The 18,683-nt window shown below is 39.0% G+C and overlaps 1 protein-coding gene across 1 annotated transcript in view; it reads left to right on the top strand.

Moving 5' to 3' along the window:
- Window positions 1–18,683, top strand: part of cpne9 (copine family member IX) — a 98,002-nt gene that overhangs the window by 69,598 nt on the left and 9,721 nt on the right. The window contains exons 7-16 of the mRNA XM_039801739.1: window positions 5,025–5,088; window positions 6,185–6,288; window positions 7,455–7,559; window positions 9,507–9,548; window positions 9,823–9,898; window positions 12,783–12,836; window positions 13,064–13,125; window positions 13,563–13,609; window positions 15,821–16,002; window positions 16,507–16,634. Of these exons, the coding sequence (XP_039657673.1) occupies window positions 5,025–5,088; window positions 6,185–6,288; window positions 7,455–7,559; window positions 9,507–9,548; window positions 9,823–9,898; window positions 12,783–12,836; window positions 13,064–13,125; window positions 13,563–13,609; window positions 15,821–16,002; window positions 16,507–16,634 (864 nt within the window). The remainder of the gene's footprint in view (window positions 1–5,024; window positions 5,089–6,184; window positions 6,289–7,454; window positions 7,560–9,506; window positions 9,549–9,822; window positions 9,899–12,782; window positions 12,837–13,063; window positions 13,126–13,562; window positions 13,610–15,820; window positions 16,003–16,506; window positions 16,635–18,683) is intronic.

Genomic DNA, 18,683 nt, shown 5'->3' with positions numbered 1-18,683 from the left:
TGCTTCAAATTGTGCGGAATCCTATCCTCGTGAGAAAAATAACAGCATTAGTTATTTGTTCAAAATGCCTAAAGCAGTTCATGTTTATGCAATAAACATTTCTCAGCCTTCTTCAACCACGTCTCACAGTTGTCTTTCAGTGAGTGGAGCCACCCTAGTTGTCATGTAACCAACGTTGAAGTTATATAATCAGGTGCAAGATAATGCAGTGGCTTGTACTACAAACTTAATTCTACAAGAGTTTGTGAGCCTGTGCATGGATGGTAAAATTGTGGTGATGTGGAGAAAAACAAATGGAGTGGTAGTCTGGCTGCCGAAGTTTAGCATACTTTGAATTGTGCTCAAATGTTGAGGCAAGTAAATGGATATTTAGGTAACGCTTAAGATTACAGTCTGCATATTACAGTGTATTTATTTACTGGATAGCAATAAAATACTTACTGGCTACGTATACTGAGACAGCCATGTAATTAAACAAGAAGAAGACAGAATGACTTCTAATCATAGAGAGAGAGCAGAACTTAAAAGTACAAATATCTATACAATGTAATAAAAGGCAAATGAAATGGCAATAAATATCAGTAGCCTTACTTATTAAATGTCAGTTTTTGTTGATACTTAAATAACAATTGGAACATTAACGTTGTACTAAATACATTATTGTAATTATGGTTATATAACATTGTATACACATGGTCTGGATGCATGCTGGTGTATCTCCAGGTGGGTTTCGGTTGGCCGGTCAAAGGTCCCGGGCCAATTTTTATTTCCAGTCCACCCTGCTGTTTCAAAAAGAAGAATTTTATTTTATTTTTTTATTATTATTAAATATTTAGATAAACGGATGGAGGTGACTGTGAGTCTGTCGCTTTGATTTGGTCACAATCAGTCTGTGATGCATCTTGTCTTACGCCGTAGTTAGAATAGTCTTTTCAATGCGACTTTTGTCATCTGATCATGCCAGGACACATTAACTGTCTGTCAAGTCTGTACGCTCTGAGATCGGATCGTGTCCGCATTGGGATTCGATCAGCAGACCGCATGCCGATGTGGCCCGGCTCGCATTGAGTTCAGCTCTCAGTGAGTTGACAATTTTATCAAATATAGGTCTCTTCTGTCATCTCCCCGCCACACGGGAGATCCTCTCACGAACAAGAACAAAGTAAACCGGGGCTGGTATCTGAAATGAGCTGTTCTGCATAATGAGTAACTCTCCTGCATACCTGCGGTAACTTTCAGACAGCTGCTTTATTTTACTGTTTCACGTTCACTTGGAGTCGTGTTAAGTTATGATGAAAACTTAATATTTCCTGATTTTGCTGCATCACAATAAAAGCTTTTAAATAATAAAATAACGCAGGACTTTTATTGGGAAAAATTTATGGGAAATCCAATGTGTTTATCATTGAATTAGCGGAGCTTTGTTAGCGGCTGGAGCAAAGCTGAGAGACCCGCTGTCACCATGACAATAATGTTATATCCCCGCGGAAATATAGCCGATCGCCTTCTGATCAGGCAGGTAGCATTGAAGTGACAGGTGTGGACACAGCTGAGTTCCCATCTGGTGTATCTGATCACAAAAGTTGCATTGAAAAAAAAACAGTGTATAACCACGGCCTTAGGATGCTCAGATGTCAGAGCTTTATGCCAGCACATGAAAGCTGGCGTCAGAAACGCGCAGGATCGTGTTACCTCTAACGTTTATTTTCTCGCCTGACTGTGACAATGATCCCAGTCAATTTTCAAGACCTGATGGTGCGTGCGTCCATGCGTGCGAGCTTGCGTGCGGGTCTTTCCTCCCTTTCCTTTCTCTAATCTTTCTTTTTTCATCCTGTCACTTCTTCTTCTCCCATCCCAAACCTTCTCTTCCTGCGCCTCCATCTCTTGTAACCTTATCTTGTGATTCAGGGAAGCGTGATGACGCAGCAGCGAAGCTTGGCCCTTTTTTGTGCCCCAATTGTCACAAAGTTACCCCTCATTTTCTTTTCCCACTCCCAATCTGTTCCTCCTTTCCTTTTCGCTCAGTCTACTTTATAGACCTCCACTCTATTGTTTTCTTTTGCCCGATTGTTCCGTCTTTTGTGATGGTTCAGTGAATTGTTCTTTCGCCACAGTCAGTTCAGTCTCAAGACTTTGCATTAAATGGGAGTTTAAATGGGAGAGAAAGAAAAAAAAAAAAAAAAAGGGGAAAAACAACCTTTACAAGCTTTAACCTTGAATGCATCTTAGAAAAGACTGAGTGGGAGATGGAAGAGATGGATACATTTGTGTTCTTGTATACAAAATAATTCCTCAGATTTGGAACATCATATGCTAAAAAACATATTGAACATTATATATCAAAATAATATGTTCTTATATTATCTCTTTTAAAGATCACACCACCTGCTTTCTTTAAAATGATTCATATTCCTTGATTACATGACTATTGTATTAGATTAGGCTATATATTGCTCAATAAATCCTCTCCTTTGTTGGTCATTCATCTCCAATAGTGGTGAAACCACTTGAACCACTTGAGCGAATATTTAATTGCCTTAATTGTTTCGTTAATGTGTCGTTACAAGTACCCTGTGGAGAGATTTTCTTCTTTTAGTAGCATTATCAAGGTTTTTTGAGGCAGCACTGTTTTGTTTGCATCTTGTGCTCGAAGGAAAACACATGCCTGCTCAAGGTTTAATGAAATAGGCCTTTCTCACAACAGACATTTTACCTTGTCTAAGTAGGAAATGTACAGATGTTATTGATAACATAGTTCTATTCAAGTGTCCCAATAGGGCATGACAGTGTGCCATTATTTGCATTTTCATCCACATGTTGTTTTTAATGCACATTTTGAATTTGGGCCACCAAAACCTGAATGAAAATACCGGAAATTTAAAGGAGAAGAGAAAGTGTCTCTCCATTTTTAACACATCTGCCGTGCCCTTAAGCCAGGCATTTTACCTCCAACTGCTCTAATGGAGCTCCTCAATGGCCAAATTAGATTGTTCTAATGGGTCGCTGCCAGCATTTGTTCTCAGAGCAATAACCCTGGTTAGAGCAGTATCATTTTATTAAATAACTATTGCTTTACAGGCTGTTCAAGGGCATTATTAATTTGTATAAACATGGTAGCAATGGAAGAAGCATACACTGGAATCACTTCCAGTCCACTGTGTTAGTATAGATAACATGCCTGATATGTGTTTGGAAGGGTGTTTCCAAAATGCACTTACAATTTATCATTAATCAATACTAACGTCACTTTTTTCAAAACACTTTATATAGCTTACCATTAACGTAATAATTAGGGTTGGCTATCATTTTTTGTTTTTTTTCGATACCGGTGCTAAAGCAAAACTTTTGAAACGGTGTCGGTGCCTGAACCGATCTTTTTTTTTTTTAAGTAAAGGAGCACAAAACGACAGTCTGCGACATTAAAGAATGGCTTGTTTATTGCTAAGGCCATGTTGTCAAAATTAAATGATTTATTAAACATGTAATAACAATAACTTATAACAATAACTTATTTCACCAGTAAATTGCTGTTAAATGTCAAAAACAACCTCCAGATGGGAAAAGTGTATTTTACAATAACTTTGAATGCACCACGAGGCTTAGGCTACCAATTTCAAGTGAATGCACCATCTGTGTTGTTTTCCCGTAAACAGCAGCTGCAGACTGTTGGACGTCCCGCTGTTGGAATCCTCTACAGTGAAATACAGTCACATTTTAAAACCGTTTAACATTAGCTGTCAGCATTTTAACTTCACCTTCTTCTTACACATTTTAACCAGCAATCCAGTTTAGCTTTAGCATTAGCTTTTCAAAAAAAAAAACTTTAATTATTCCACATCTTTTTTACATTAGTGGTGTTATTCAACTTGTCACTGAAATTCATACCAATGAAAGCAATTCCCACTTTTCCAACTATTCTCACTAATTAACTTCCTACAGAATTAAGCTATAAATCTTGTTTAGCTTCAACAATTTAGCTATTCAGCATTCACACATTTTCTGCAGGAAATGCATTTTCTAGTATAAATATATTTATTAGTATTTGTTTGTATTATTATTTAATATGCCATTACCGTTTATATAGCTGCCGTTTATATAGCTACATTACCGACATACATCTGGCTAAAACGTTAACCTTACCTCCAAAACTCACTCAAACCACCAAAACACTTCATACACTTCTGAAAATAAGCTTGTTGGGCCAAAACACTGGCAACAATTCTCATTAAGAAAGCAAATATTGTCACTCAGAACACAGTGACCTAAAAAACAGGGAGCATTACATAAATCATTAACTTTGAAGTTTGAATGAATATCCACATGAATCAGTATTTCGTTATAGAATAAAAATAACCCCTTTTTCACTTTGACTTTACTAGTGTATATGGAACAAGAATAAATCAGAAAATTGCTTCAATATCCTTTATGTTTTCTGTGTTTGTGTATAGAGTAATTTACTTTAGTTTTGAATGTGCTGTAACAGTTTAGAAAATAGTGTATTATGAACAATGTGCTACAAATATATAGTGTTTTGCAGGTGGTGAAGCATGAATGAGAAAAGAGTTAATTGGATTTTGGAAAATGTGGTCATTTAATGCGTTTTGTGTGAAAGCGATGGAAAATGATTCACAGTTTTGTCCACATAGACTTCTGTTTCGCTGACTGTGTGAATAGTTTTGACAATGTGACTTCAGACTTGACCAATGCATGTTAGCAATCGAGTGAAACTGTAAGATCCACAGGATTTAGCCTGAGTTGGACTTTTCGTTAGTGAAATGTGAATGTTAAAAAAAGTTAGAAAATGAATGCTTAGAATAAAATATACATCACTTTGTCTAAAAGGCACCCATCTTTAAAAGAAAAGTAAGTGCAAATGTGAGCTTATATCTTGTAAATATGACGATCTACACAGTGTGCACAAAACCAGGTTGTAGCTATGAATGACATCTGCTTGGCAATTGTATTATTCATGGCATGCCACAATTACCTTCTTTCTCTATGTGTGTCTCTCCTTTCACCCCCAGTGGGATTCCAGGGAAGAAGTGTGGAATCATTATCTTTAATGCAGAGGAGCTCAGTAACTGCAGGGTCAGTACACACACACACACACACACACACACACAACCTAAGTGTTATTTGAATATATTCATATTGTCTGCATTTGTTATTTGCCCTGATGCTGTTGGTGTAATAGCTTGCAATCTTCTTCCCCCACACACAAACACCCACACACACAAATACACAGAAAATGTTTAATCATGGGCCAATATTAAACAAAAACAAAAAGATCATGAACTGTAACAAATGTGCAAAAGTTTAACCTGTTAATCCCTTCATTGGGAACCCTTCCCCCACCCTCAGGTTAATTTTTCTTCAGCATGGATAAATGCTTGATATTGTGTCACCCAGACTCGCTTAATGTGTTTAAAACTAACTGTCAAGCCGGATTCCTGCTATAAACTAAGTGATTATCGTGGTTGTGTTTACCATCGTTACTCTGGGAAGTTTAGCTCTCGACAAGATCCAAATGCTCTCGAAGTGTGTGCATGTGAGTGTGTTTGTGTGTGTGTGTGTGTGTGTGTGTGTGTGTGTGTGTGTGTGTGTGTGTGTGTGTGTGTGTGTGTGTGTGTGTGTGTGTGTGTGCTGACAACCCCTATCTGTCAATGAGAAGCTTAGGTATCCCATGATGCCTTCCTCCTGGAGGCAATATCTAAAGGGCCTTATTAAGAGCAATCCATCTACTCTTGTGCAGGCAAATTACATAGTTTCTCATTAACTGCTGTAACCATCCTGTATGAAGCCATTCCCTGCCTCTCTGACTATATTACAGACAGCTCTTAATGAACTCAGTTCCTCCCACTAGTAAAGTGTGTAATTTCAAAGAAACGCTATAGATTGCACTCACTGCAATCAAGGTATGCATTGGTCATTAAGCTGTTCCGACTGCTGGTGTTTGGGATTCTGATCCACGTTTGCATTTCCATTATGCATGAGTTGTTACATCGTCAATTTCTTTGCTTTCATAGGGAGTCTCAGTCCCACGATTGTTGATGTCCCGCATAAACCTGTGCCTTCCTCGCCAAGAAATGAGTTCCTGAAGAAAACAAATTGCTGACTTAAAAATGAAATGGCATCAAAATGACTGTATTCCTGTCCAACTAAAACTGCTTGTTTTCTCTCTCAGGATATTGCTACCATGCAGTTGTGTGCCAACAAGCTGGACAAAAAAGACTTTTTTGGCAAGTCAGACCCCTTCTTGGTTTTCTACCGGAGTAATGAGGATGGAACGTGAGTCTGAGCATTTGGGGTGCACTCGAACGTTGGCCAATGTGTTTTAACCTTTTACCACCCACTGTTACGCCCCAGAGACAATAGCAATATGTAGAACAGTCATGGACTGCTATTGTGGGGACATGAACAGATTTAATGTTACACAGATTTTACTGACTGATATTTGCAGTCTGACTTAAGGGCCGTCTCAAAAGTGCATGCAAAGTTGCAGAGCTTTTTTACATTTTTGTCAATAGCTTGAAGTCCTTTTTTCATACACTCTTTAAACTAACATGAGTCTCCTTCCATTGTTACAAACTCTGGTGTTTTGAGGTGGGGGGGTACCCTGCAATATTGCCAAATGTGATTATAATTTATAATGTCTTATTGTAAAGTCTCTTGTTCTGTTTCTCTATTCATTTACAGTCACAGTTACCTTTATTTCAACTCACCTTCAACTTACTTTTTCATCTTTTAAAGATGGGGCTCAAAAACCAATCATGCATTAGATAGACATATACTTAGTTAATCACAAAAGGCAATTGCAGAAAGCTGAAACTTTGAAAATATGCTGTCTCCTGACTTTTAAAGCAGCCTGGCAGTCCAACAATGTCATTTATCCCTGAAAGCATTAAGTCCAAATTCCCAAAAAACAGTTTGTGCATCATTTATTTACAAACTATTTCCTGGATATGTAAAATGTAGAATTAAGAAACTGCTGGTCAAAGCACCTTTGCAGCCTCCGTAGATTTATTGGCACCGCTCAGTGGAAAGCAGCAGCTGTGGTCTCACTGGGCAGTCACGAAAGTCTGCAAACAATGTATTGAACGAAGCAAGGAAATTATTTCATGAACATTTTTGAGGTGAAGACTACGTATGGTCATGCAAATCAAATTAAATTTCACCCACCCTCTGAGGCTTAGCTCAACCTTTAATATTATTACCTACTCCTGCTGCTCTTCCTTGGAGGGTTTTTGGTAGCAATGACATTCTGCAATTCTGCCATGTCCCCCAGATGTACTTAAACACATATAAAAGAAAAAAAACAACACCCTGCAAAGCATCCTGTAGCGTTGCAGAGGAAGCTGCGGATAAGTGATGTGGGATTATTACCACAGGTACAATGTGAGTAATATGAATGTGCTCTCCCTTTAGTGGCCTTGTGTGTGTTATTTTGCTGTCAGGTTCACCATCTGCCACAAGACAGAAGTGATCAAGAACACACTGAACCCAGTGTGGCAGCCCTTCACCATCCCTGTTAGAGCTCTCTGCAATGGCGACTATGACAGGTCAGAAAACACTTTGCACAACTCTATTATGTATCCTAATAAAGAGTGAATAAAATGTTGTGGTGAAATTTCTGGAAACACTATGTTGTGGTATAATATGAGCCAGATTTCACTCACACTTTTCAACCGGATGTCCGTTACCTTCTGCTTTCTTCGTGTTGGAATTATAAACACTGGTGGATTTGTGAGGACTATGGTTAACTGCCCCTCAGATCTCTGCAGGGTAAATCCAGACAGCTAGCTAGACTATCTGTCCAATCTGAGTTTTCTGTTGCACGACTAAAACAACCTTTGAATGAGCACATGTTCAACCAAAACAAGTTCCTTCCCGAGGCTATTTTGCAGAGCCGCCTATTAAACATACCGACTTGAAGAGACAGAGGAGAAGCTCTGCCTGGTTTTAAAGGACCGCTATGGGGTCCTATGTTTACTTGTGTCTGACTCCTCGCTCGGTCAGTCTGCCATTTCCTCTTTCTCTTTTCCTCTGACAATGCTTTCCTAGCATTCTGCTTCTTTTTTGCCGGCTCAGCCATGACAATAGTTTGAAAAACTCCATCGGTACCTTGTTAGCCGGTTCCTGAACAATTGTGAGATATGTAATTACAATTTAGACAGTGAAGAAACATGTATGAAACAGCATAGATGTTAATAGGCCAACTGATTTGAATCCCTGTTTACATGAGCTACATAATTTCCTGTGTCCCGGGAAAGCACACATAATTTTCTATGATTAAATGACATGGGGGAACACTTAAGACACAGGCAGGCTTTTTTGTGGATGACATCACCTGTTGCTGGGGCAGTCAGAATAATGCCAGCAGTCGGTCATGCTGTCCCAGGGACCAGCACTGGTGTTATTGAGACTGACTCAGTTTTCACACTCTGTTATACATTCACAGTCAGGTTGGACTGTGCTGAGCGGCTATGATAGACTCTTGCCGCCCAATGCACAATGTATGAAATATGCATATACAGTGCCACTCGTGCTTTACTTCTCTTTGTGATATTTTATAGGTTTTTGGGACTTATCATTAGTGATGTCCAATTAAAGCTTCATGAACCATTAGTTGTATTTGTTGACTCAACTAGATGGGGCTCTTGGTTTAAAGAAAAAGGCTCAAGGAATGGCAATTTCCGTTCATCTGCATGTACTGTGCTGCAGTAACACAGAAACGGGCTGGGGCATGCTTCAAACTCATGGTGTGAGTGGTACTGGAGTGAATTTGGAGCTAGGGAGATAAGGCGACGCTCCAACATTTAAAAAATCCGCTCTGCGGTCCATTCAAAATCCCCCCGCTAGCACTCTGCTCACATGCTCTGCTGTACGAGTTGGAAATGTTTCCGGCAAATCAGTGCACACTGTGCCTTGCATGAAGATATCTTTTTTTATTTTTTTTATTCGACCTCTCCCCTAATACTTTCACAGCCCACATAAAATGAATAGGAGCGAACATTGTGGGTTTTCTCGGTAAAGCATGACTGCAAATCTAGCTATGCTAAGGACTTTCAGAAACGTGACATTTAAATCAAATGATATTTTATAAATGTTACCCAGCTCATAAAAAACATGAAGTATATCCGACTCTTCACCACAAATGCTGTCATTATGCATTTGTGGTACTGCATGCAAACTTAAAAATTGTATTCATTTTTCTCTCCTAGATGTGCAATTGGTGATTTTCACTGGCTGGAAGCAGAGAGCATAGATGGGCTTTGTAATTCAGAGTTCACATAACAATCTGTACCTGCTGTGCCAATAACAATAATCCTCTTCAGTGTGACACTATTGAATCAGTGAATGTGTGATGTGGTTGTAATGCAGTGAAAGAACGGTTTTTACTTCTTTTTAAGTCAATAGAACTACAGGTTCCCGTTTTATTGACAGGAGATGATCTGGTATATACTGTAGCAGACCTTCAGAAATAAGATATTCTCTGTCTATTTCAGGACTGTGAAGGTAGATGTCTATGACTGGGATCGAGATGGAAGGTAAAAATCAACTGTGGATAAGCACTTACTGTGACCCAGTGGTTCACATTGATGTCTCTCAAATGTCAGAAGAAAATGAAACACCTTGTGTACATTTTGTAGGTGAAAATGTGAAGTGTTCTGGTGTGCTACGAAACAACTTATTATGCAGCAGGGGAGAGAGAGATGGGGCAAATGGGGGAAGATTGACAGAAACATAGTGGATGGAGATTATAAAATCCGATTATAAAATCTGTGTTCATGCTTGCCTGTCTTCGTGGGTGTTTGTCTGCAGCCATGACTTCATTGGCGAGTTCACCACCAGCTACAGAGAGCTGTCTCGGGGCCAGAACCAGTTCAATGTCTATGAGGTGAGACATGACATGGGGGTGGTTTGTTGTTTCTCACCTCTTTTTCGTCCTATGATAACCTTGTAACTGTAAATTGGATATATTAACTTCAGCTGGCTGGCTCTTCAAAAGGCTGAAAACCTCTACAACCCTCGCAAAGATTTGAACAACCTTTTATGTAGTGAAGTAATAAAATATAGGTGATAAAAATAGGTGCTTTCGAAGAAAAAAGGCTGAAAACATTTTGTAGATGTAACTCTTTCCCCTGACACCAAAATTATGCAACCTTCAGAGGAATGGATGGTTTCATAAACAGATACACAGATGGATAAATAAAAATCCCAAAGAAGGTCCATGTTTAGTTTTTTATGATTTTAAAGCTTTAGTGTGTAACTTTTGATATTAATAAATGTTCGTTACATTCAAGTCATTGCCAAATGAGTTGCTACAAAGCTAATTAAGACTATTAGCTCTCTCTGTATTTCTCGGTATGGCTTTGTTCAGAAGATTGTGTCATCCGGTGACTTTCCTGCGCAGAAACTCGAGTGAAGATAATGACCTCCTTGGCTACTAGCAACTGCGTGGAGGAGGGGGTGGGGGGGGGGGGTGGGGCGCGTGCACGATCACGGAAGGCTTGCATCATGTGGACGTGCCGACAGTTTTGTTGTCATTACTTAGAAATTCCTCATGGGGGAGACAGAAACTACGCACTATTGCTTTAATGCTATTTTCTAACGTTTGTTGTTATGAGAAAGTTAAATGTATTAGATTGAATAGAATAAAATAAGGCCATCCTGTGCTACAAAAGGCTGTCGGCCATTTTCTCCTAATTTTTATCGCAGGAAACACCCTATAATGTCTTCTTTGTTGTACAACTGTGACCAAACGTCAATACAAACACCAAGAATATATAAATGGTAAATGCAATGTTCCCTTTACACTATAATATATACACTTAATTCTTACCTCTTTTACAGTTTTTCTCAAAGCCGGTCCACGTATCTCTAGACTGTCAGACCTTATGAGCCCCGTTCTATACTTACCCTCATCTCTTATACTTTCTTTCGTGGGCCCCCTCTTTTCTCCAGCACAGTGAATGTTATCTTCACACAACACACGGCAGGGTTGAGGCCACTGGGCTGTGTCTCGTCTACATTTGCTCTCACGCGAAGCGGTACATTCTGCTCCTGTTTCACTTGCTATTATTACTCAATGTACTTTGCTCGAGGCCACTGTGACCCTAACTATCTTATAGTTATGGCTTAAGCTAAATAAGCATACACCAAAACACACTTGGTCTCTTATGGAAGCCTTTTACATTCTTATTATATTTATCTGCAGATAGTAAGAACATTATTCCACATCACCCACTCTGTCATATTGTCCAGTTGCTAACACTGTATATTTAGGCAGCTTAATAGTATTGATGTCAACCACGGCACACACTTTACTTTCAACAAAACATAATTTTTTCTTTGTATGTACACACCAGCCAATTGCAAATACATAAAGAAAGTATAATAGAAAATATACTGCAAATTTCTCAACCTCATGGGGCATTCAATCTCTCCTCTCTGTTTGGCCACAACATTTCATCGACATCACACCTGATATCCTCCCTTGCAATGCAACAAGGGAAAAATCTTTTGGTTGCTCTACATTGTAAAGAAATTAAAGTAAATTGTTCCCAATCTAGCGAAAGTCTATCCATCTGACAACTTTTACAACAATACCACGTAACTATAATGTATCTATTATATGTGTGTGACAGGTTATTGTGATTGTTGCTCTATTTTGCATGTAGGGATTTACAGAATGAACATGTGTATAGTTGCATTTAAGAGTAATATGATTCAATAGCCAATGAATGCAAACTATTTTGATCTGCGAGGCTTATTCAGCGCATTTTGTGCCAAAGCAATTATAAATGACTAAAGTAATATGAACAACTGACCTAATATTCATTTAAATAGTCACAGAATTGCGAAAAACTGTAATTTTATTTAACTTAAATGAGGGGAGGCAAAACGGTTCAAGTACATTTCTAAGTACGTTTTGAGTACATTTTGCTTCAGGTAAAGATTCAGGGTGTTTAAGTCTGTGGTCATTTTAAACAAAACCCATACTTATCAAGAACGTTTTACTAGTTGTGCTGAGAATAAAACCCCATTAATGCCCACAGCTTATTAAAACTAGCCTAACGTGTGAGATGGTTTGTTACACAGGACCACCAAAAGAAGCTGTCATTGGAAATTGTTTTGAAAAGGGCAGGCACTTTCAAAAAAATAGCTTGCAGGTGATTGGATGAACCATCTGTCTGTCACATCCAACATTGTTGTATTATTTGAATGAACAGTCATGGTCGTCACCGACACCTATACCACGCCTAGCTACCAGTAGCTCCTCACGGGGCGCTGATTGGTTCAGTTTGACGTTCTTCGGACACAAACTTATTAATTGAAACCTGACAAGATGGATTTTCGTATTATATGTGATCCCACGATTTCTTATGTGATCTTGTGGTATCCCGATAACCAAACTGCCGTACAAGGTAATATTAAAACCTGCTCAACAGAGGAATACTTTGATCCAAGCAAACCAATTAATGATACTACTGCAGCATGATAAATAAAGTAATAATAAACACATATAAAGTAGAAGAGAAAGTTTATTAGTCACATTTGTAATGACCATGGATAGATGTAGATGTAGTTTAAATCTCTCCCTCTACTCTCTATACATGCAGAAATAATAAAAAAACATAATATCAGTTTAAATTCATGCCCTTCCAGTATTAGAAATGTGTTGAATTATTCATGTTCATTATTAAACATCATTCCAGGGTACAAAGTGGTTTTACAAGTACCCTCTCAATCACTAACTTATTTTTCCCCAACGCCTGCAGGTTTTAAATCCCAAGAAGAAAGGCAAAAAGAAGAAATACATCAATTCTGGAACTGTGAGTACACCCACCTCTCCCATGTCCTATTTCTTCTTTATTGGTATTTTAAGCGTTATATATTTATATAAGTATCATTACCTCTTACATCTGTTTCTGTCTCACTGACTCTCTTGCTGTCTGGCCATCTGTTTGTCTTTTTCTCAACCATCTACCTGGCCCCTTTTCCTTGGTCTCTTTTCATGTGTGTGTGTGTGTGTGTGTGTGTGTGTGTGTGTGTTCACCAGGTAACTCTGCTGTCCTTCAAAGTGGAGTCCGAGTATACCTTTGTGGATTTCATCCGAGGAGGGTGAGTGGAATAATAATTAGCCTCACAGTGAGTGTCAATAGCCACCATTTTGGTTGTGTGTGTGTGTGTGTGTGTGTGTGTGTGGAGTTTTCCGAAGATACTACATTAAAATCCCAAAAGCTCTATTATGAGCATCAGATTGAATTTCTAAAGGCTCTGATGGGTCCAATTTTGGGGGACGTTTGTATCGGTAAATCTAATTTGTAAATACCTAATGTATTCAGTTCATTCACTTTTAATTACTGGTTCCATTTGTTTTACCCAATTAGGCCTTCATGACGTTGGAGGGAATATTGTCCTGCCATACTAATTAGCCAGTGAACCAGTAAACTGATTATATTGTACTTGATTGTGCTGGTGTGTATGTGTGTTGTACTGTAGATACGGTGTGTACTAAGATCTTTGTTGTTTTCCTCTTCTCATTTTCTTTGCAACAGAACCCAACTGAATTTCACAGTGGCTATAGACTTTACAGCATCCAATGGTAAGTCACTTACTGGTGTGTTTTAGATACATGTCTATCTCTTATATGTATTTTTCATTTATTGTGGTGCGCATGTGTGTTTTATAACTCTTCACTGTCTACCTGCTATTAAATCAAAATACAGTTGGACCAGATGTTATCAACCATTAAAACATAAAACAAGATCCTCCCAGTTTGCAGAACCCCTATATGAACTCCCAGTAATGAATCATTTGTCTTCCATAGCTAGTAGCAAATGAATAGTTCGCCCTTTTGGGATAATGGTTATTCATTATTAAAAGTCACTGCCTCAGTTGTCGTTTTCACATTTCTGTTTGTGTACGGATTAAACAAAAAAAGATACTGTATGTCTTAATCAGTAAGCTTTAGAAGTGTTTGTAGGTTTATGTTTGAGCTTTGGGCATCACTAGGCCAGCAGTTTCCCCTGCCTCCAGTCTTTATGCTAAGCCAAACTAATTGCCTGTTGGCTTTATAGCTTAATATATGTAACAATCTACTCATCTATCTCCAGGCAAAAATGTTGAACTTAAACACAAAACCAGGTCAGCATACACATGCAAGTTTCACCTCCCCCACTTTTTCACCAAATAAATTGGTAATTTTTAATTTAGTAGTTTTTGTTTACCTGTTAAAGCACTACAGATAGCTAGCAGCTAAATCTGGGATTAATCTGATATTACCTTTTGTGTTACATTTCCCTCTCAAAGTTTATAAGACAATGCATTTAACGTGACCACATTGACCACATTAGAAAAAGAAACATACTTGTAAAACCTGTATTAAATGGTGGTCAGTTCAGTTGTACATCTGCCTCTCAAGCCTACTGTCCTAATCTGGTTCAGTAGCTATTTGCTTACTAGAGGGTGTGTGGTTTTTCAATCATCCAATCCACCAAACACCAAACGAGTCAATGGCAGAATAAGCTGTTTGGCATTGGCAGAGAAGATTTGGCAAATATTTCATGGGCGCAACCCACATACTCAGCGCTGCTGCTCATCCCACAAATGTATGTTCCTTACAAATGGGGCACCATTCAAAAGGGAACTAAACAGGCTTTTCAATGGTATAAGATTCATTGCCAAAAAGCATTGTTACCACAGCGAAATAATCTACCAAATGCAAATTTCCTTACTTTTTGTGCTAAGTTTACATTGTTGCTCAAGACATGAAGACTCCAACATGACAGCCAGACATTGTGTAATGTACCCTCACTCCACTTTGTTATTGTGCTTTCCAATTATATCACTGGCTGTATTTTTCTCTGTCTAAAACTATTAAAATGACACTACTTGAGTTTTGTGTTTTCAATTATTACAGACAGAAAATACTGTTAGAAATTTTAACACTTCGGTGTAAAAAGTACTTGTCCCTTTTTCCCTCTGTAATGTAACATAACCTTTCTCATTTTTTATGACAGATACACTGGTGTATGTGATGTTGGGAACACCGCTGTCTTGAATAAATTGTCACATTTAGGCTCTTTTTTTTCACATGATGGAAAGTGCAGTCGACCGTGCAAGGTGCCCAGAGTGTGGTGAATGTGTTTGGTATTTTCAGGTCCAGAGGCGCGGTACACCTGTGGCGCTGGTGGAAGCTAGATGGGATTAGGAGGAATACATTATCAGTAGGTGTGTTAGGAGCTGGCATCTATCGTGGCTAATCAAATCATCCCCCTCCTTTCATTCCCTTTAAAGCAGGGCACTTGTTCCATAATGGAGGAGAGACTCCAGACCCAAGGGGAGAAGTCAGATTTGTCATTCAGTCAAATTTGGCTATGGTTACATGTGTGTAATAATTCTACTGCTTAAAATATTGAAGCAATTGTGTAAGACATGTACATGATTGCATTTACTGATAACTCCCCAATAATAATCCTATTTATAATTATCCTTATTTCCTTTTCTGCGAGTGTCAAATTTGACTCCCAAAACCACGATTCTTAATGTAGTTAATCACAGTCATAGGCTGTCTCTATTGCAATTAAAAATGCAAATGCTCAAAGGTACAAGCGTGTTCGAAAGGAGATAAAACATATAAGAATTCTTAGCATGAATATTCTCATGTGCTACACTGGTGACATACTGCACATTGTATTTTGCAGGTGAAAACTACACACAGAGAAGAAGCGAGACATATTATTGTTTACTTCATTGTATGTATGTGTGTGTGTGTGTGTGTGTGTGTGTGTGTGTGTGTGTGTCATCCTCCAAGGTAACCCCTCCCAGCCCACCTCCCTCCACTATATGAGTCCCTACCAGATGAATGCATATGCCATGGCCTTGAAGGCAGTAGGTGAGATTATCCAGGACTACGACAGTGACAAGCTCTTTCCTGCCTATGGTTTCGGGGCTAAGCTGCCCCCTGACGGCAAAATCTCCCACGGCTTCCCACTGGTAGGACACACATGTTAACGCACACACAAACATATGAATTCACACATACAAGACACACGCACAAATAGTCCACCCGTAGCATGGTGTGGTTTAAACTAGGAGTTGTCGCTGAGTTGGCTCATCTGCTTGCCAGCGGGAATCTCCCAGCATCCCCTCCGCTTCCTCCTTGCATCCCTCCTGAGGGATCAGGGCAACCAGTTAGAAACCGCTGGATGCTAGGCTGTAGTGAAGCCAACTTTTGCTTTTAGTCAATAGTATTGTCTCTGCTGCTTCAATTTTGACAGTCTTTTTTTGATATCATCACATATTATCAACATAGCAACATATCTAAGATATGTTCAATTTTCTTTAATTGGAAGTGTAAAAATATTTCTACAGTTTTGTGCTTTGGATGGAAAGATGTTCCTTGTTTATTGCACTGCCCGGTTAATTACGGTTTGTACACTGAATGTGTGAATGTGCGTACACTGTGTACTTCATTAGTGGGCTGTATGTTTGTTGCAGAATGGTGACGCTGAGAATCCAAACTGTGTGGGCATAGAGGGGGTTCTGGAGGCATATTTCCAGAGCCTGAGGACGGTGCAGCTGTATGGACCCACCAACTTTGCACCTGTTATCAACAAAGTGGCAAAGTAAGTTTGAAAATATGTGTGTATTTTAGAATTAGGGTACGTTTATACCTTTTAGATATAATCTAAGTTTATGTGACATGACTTTCAAAGTCGTCAGATAGCTGTAGTGTTCACACTACACAACTGGAGTCTTGAAGTCGTCGTAGTTTTCACACTACATGACAGACTGGCATCAGTGGGCCACACACTACCAGATCTTTCACCAGGAGGAATCCCAGATGAGTATGTCTGGTCTCCAAACACTATAAGTGTCACGGGGCATGACATTATGCAATGCGTGACACAGAAAGGTTTTGTTTAAAAAATGGATGTCCGCCAGAAACAAGGGATAAAACAAAGAAGTAGAAAAAAAGAAGGGTAAAGGGGTGTTGTAGGTTGGCACATTAAATAGCATTAGTTTCCACACGTCTCTACTATTTATAGCTAGTTTGCTCTAGGTGCAGCAACAACTTTGGTACGTGTTGCAAATGCAACACATACAGTAAAGTTCCTATTGTTACAGGTTTACCCTAAACCAAGATCTTGTACTCTCCGACAGGTCCAGATATTTACCCTGCTAGATATCAGGGATGTGTCTGCAATGAATCATTTTTTAACTGTTCACACATGGCGCTCAAGCAGCGATTTGCCTTTGATCTGGTGCTTTTGTCGGGGAGCTCCAAAACACTGACGGCGAGTAGAAAATCAGGGTTTATGCCATTTTATTTTTTCAACCAAACCTGAGGGATTTTTATTTATTTTTTGTATTTATAGGTTTTGATCAAAGCTTATTAGTGACATGACTCACAAGAAGCTTTTAAACCAGATTAGGAATTTAGTTTTATTTATTAACAGTGGGGGGGCAACTCAACATGTGCAGGATTAAGGAGGTTACAGCATCCCTTCAGCTAAAAAACTGTGTTTTATATCACTAAAAGTGTGGCATCAGAGAAAATGTTATTTTAGGGAAAAGGGGCTTAATTTTGGATTTCTTTTATCTGCATATTGAATTTCACATCAGAATGTAATTTTATGTATCAGGGAAACTGTCAAAAATACATCTGGCAATCAATGAAAGCTTGCAATTGGTTTTGATGGGAATTAAAAAAAAAACAGGATTGGGGGGGGAGGGGCAAAGGCAGAGGGGCCGCAGGGTTAGCTAATGTTAGCTGTTCCCAGACAACTGAGTTGGTTTTGCCAACTCCAGAGGATGATATGCACAACACACGACTTGCCTCCCTGACTGGCGGATGTGCGCATGCGCGTGTCATTCAGAACACAAGACAAAATAAGAGTGTTCTTGCAAAACAGAACATGTCAAAATAATCGTTTTTTCTCGATTATACTATTTTGGTGATCGTTGGGAGCCAAAATCGAAAATGAAATCAAAATTCAATTAATTGCACAGCCCTACTGTGTCCTGACCTAAAACCAGATTGTGCATCTTTTCATTTGTGTGTTCATGAATGATTCAAAAACTTTGGTCAAAATGGATAATTTTGAAATAGTGTAACGGTTAATGATTTTGGATGGTGTTTGACCTCCATAGTTTTGAGCCCTATTTTTTTTCTTTTGAAACCATAACCTTTTGAGTTATGGTTGAAAGGAGATGTTTCCAATCTTAGATCTTGAATCTGAATCATAACCAGCCACTAGTGCTGCTCTCCCTCCTCTGTTAGTCTATGGGCATTAAACATAGGAGCCAATGGCCAGTTAAAGGAGTGAGCTGATGATGTCTTTGTTCATTTTTGCATCTTTAAAAACTAAGACCTACAATATGTGACAGGTACTGCCACAATTCCATGTTTTTGTTGTGAACAAACACTGATAAACCTTGTTGTTAGACCAGCAGTGTTGGACATTTTGGCCTACGTGTCACTTATCCCACCCTGTGTTTGACACTACTGTGTCAAGCAGCAAGAGGCATAGATCACCCACTGGAAAAGAAGAAGGACATAGGTGCCAACACACACACATCCTAACATGAGGCTAAATTCCCATACACATGCCACACACACACACACACACACACACACACACACACACACACACACACACACACACATACAC

The sequence above is a fragment of the Perca fluviatilis genome, chromosome 5 (assembly GCF_010015445.1).
Source record: "Perca fluviatilis chromosome 5, GENO_Pfluv_1.0, whole genome shotgun sequence".
Taxonomy (NCBI): Eukaryota; Metazoa; Chordata; class Actinopteri; order Perciformes; family Percidae; genus Perca; species Perca fluviatilis.
Note: the sequence above shows the minus strand (reverse complement) of the source record. Positions and strands in the feature narration are given on the sequence as shown.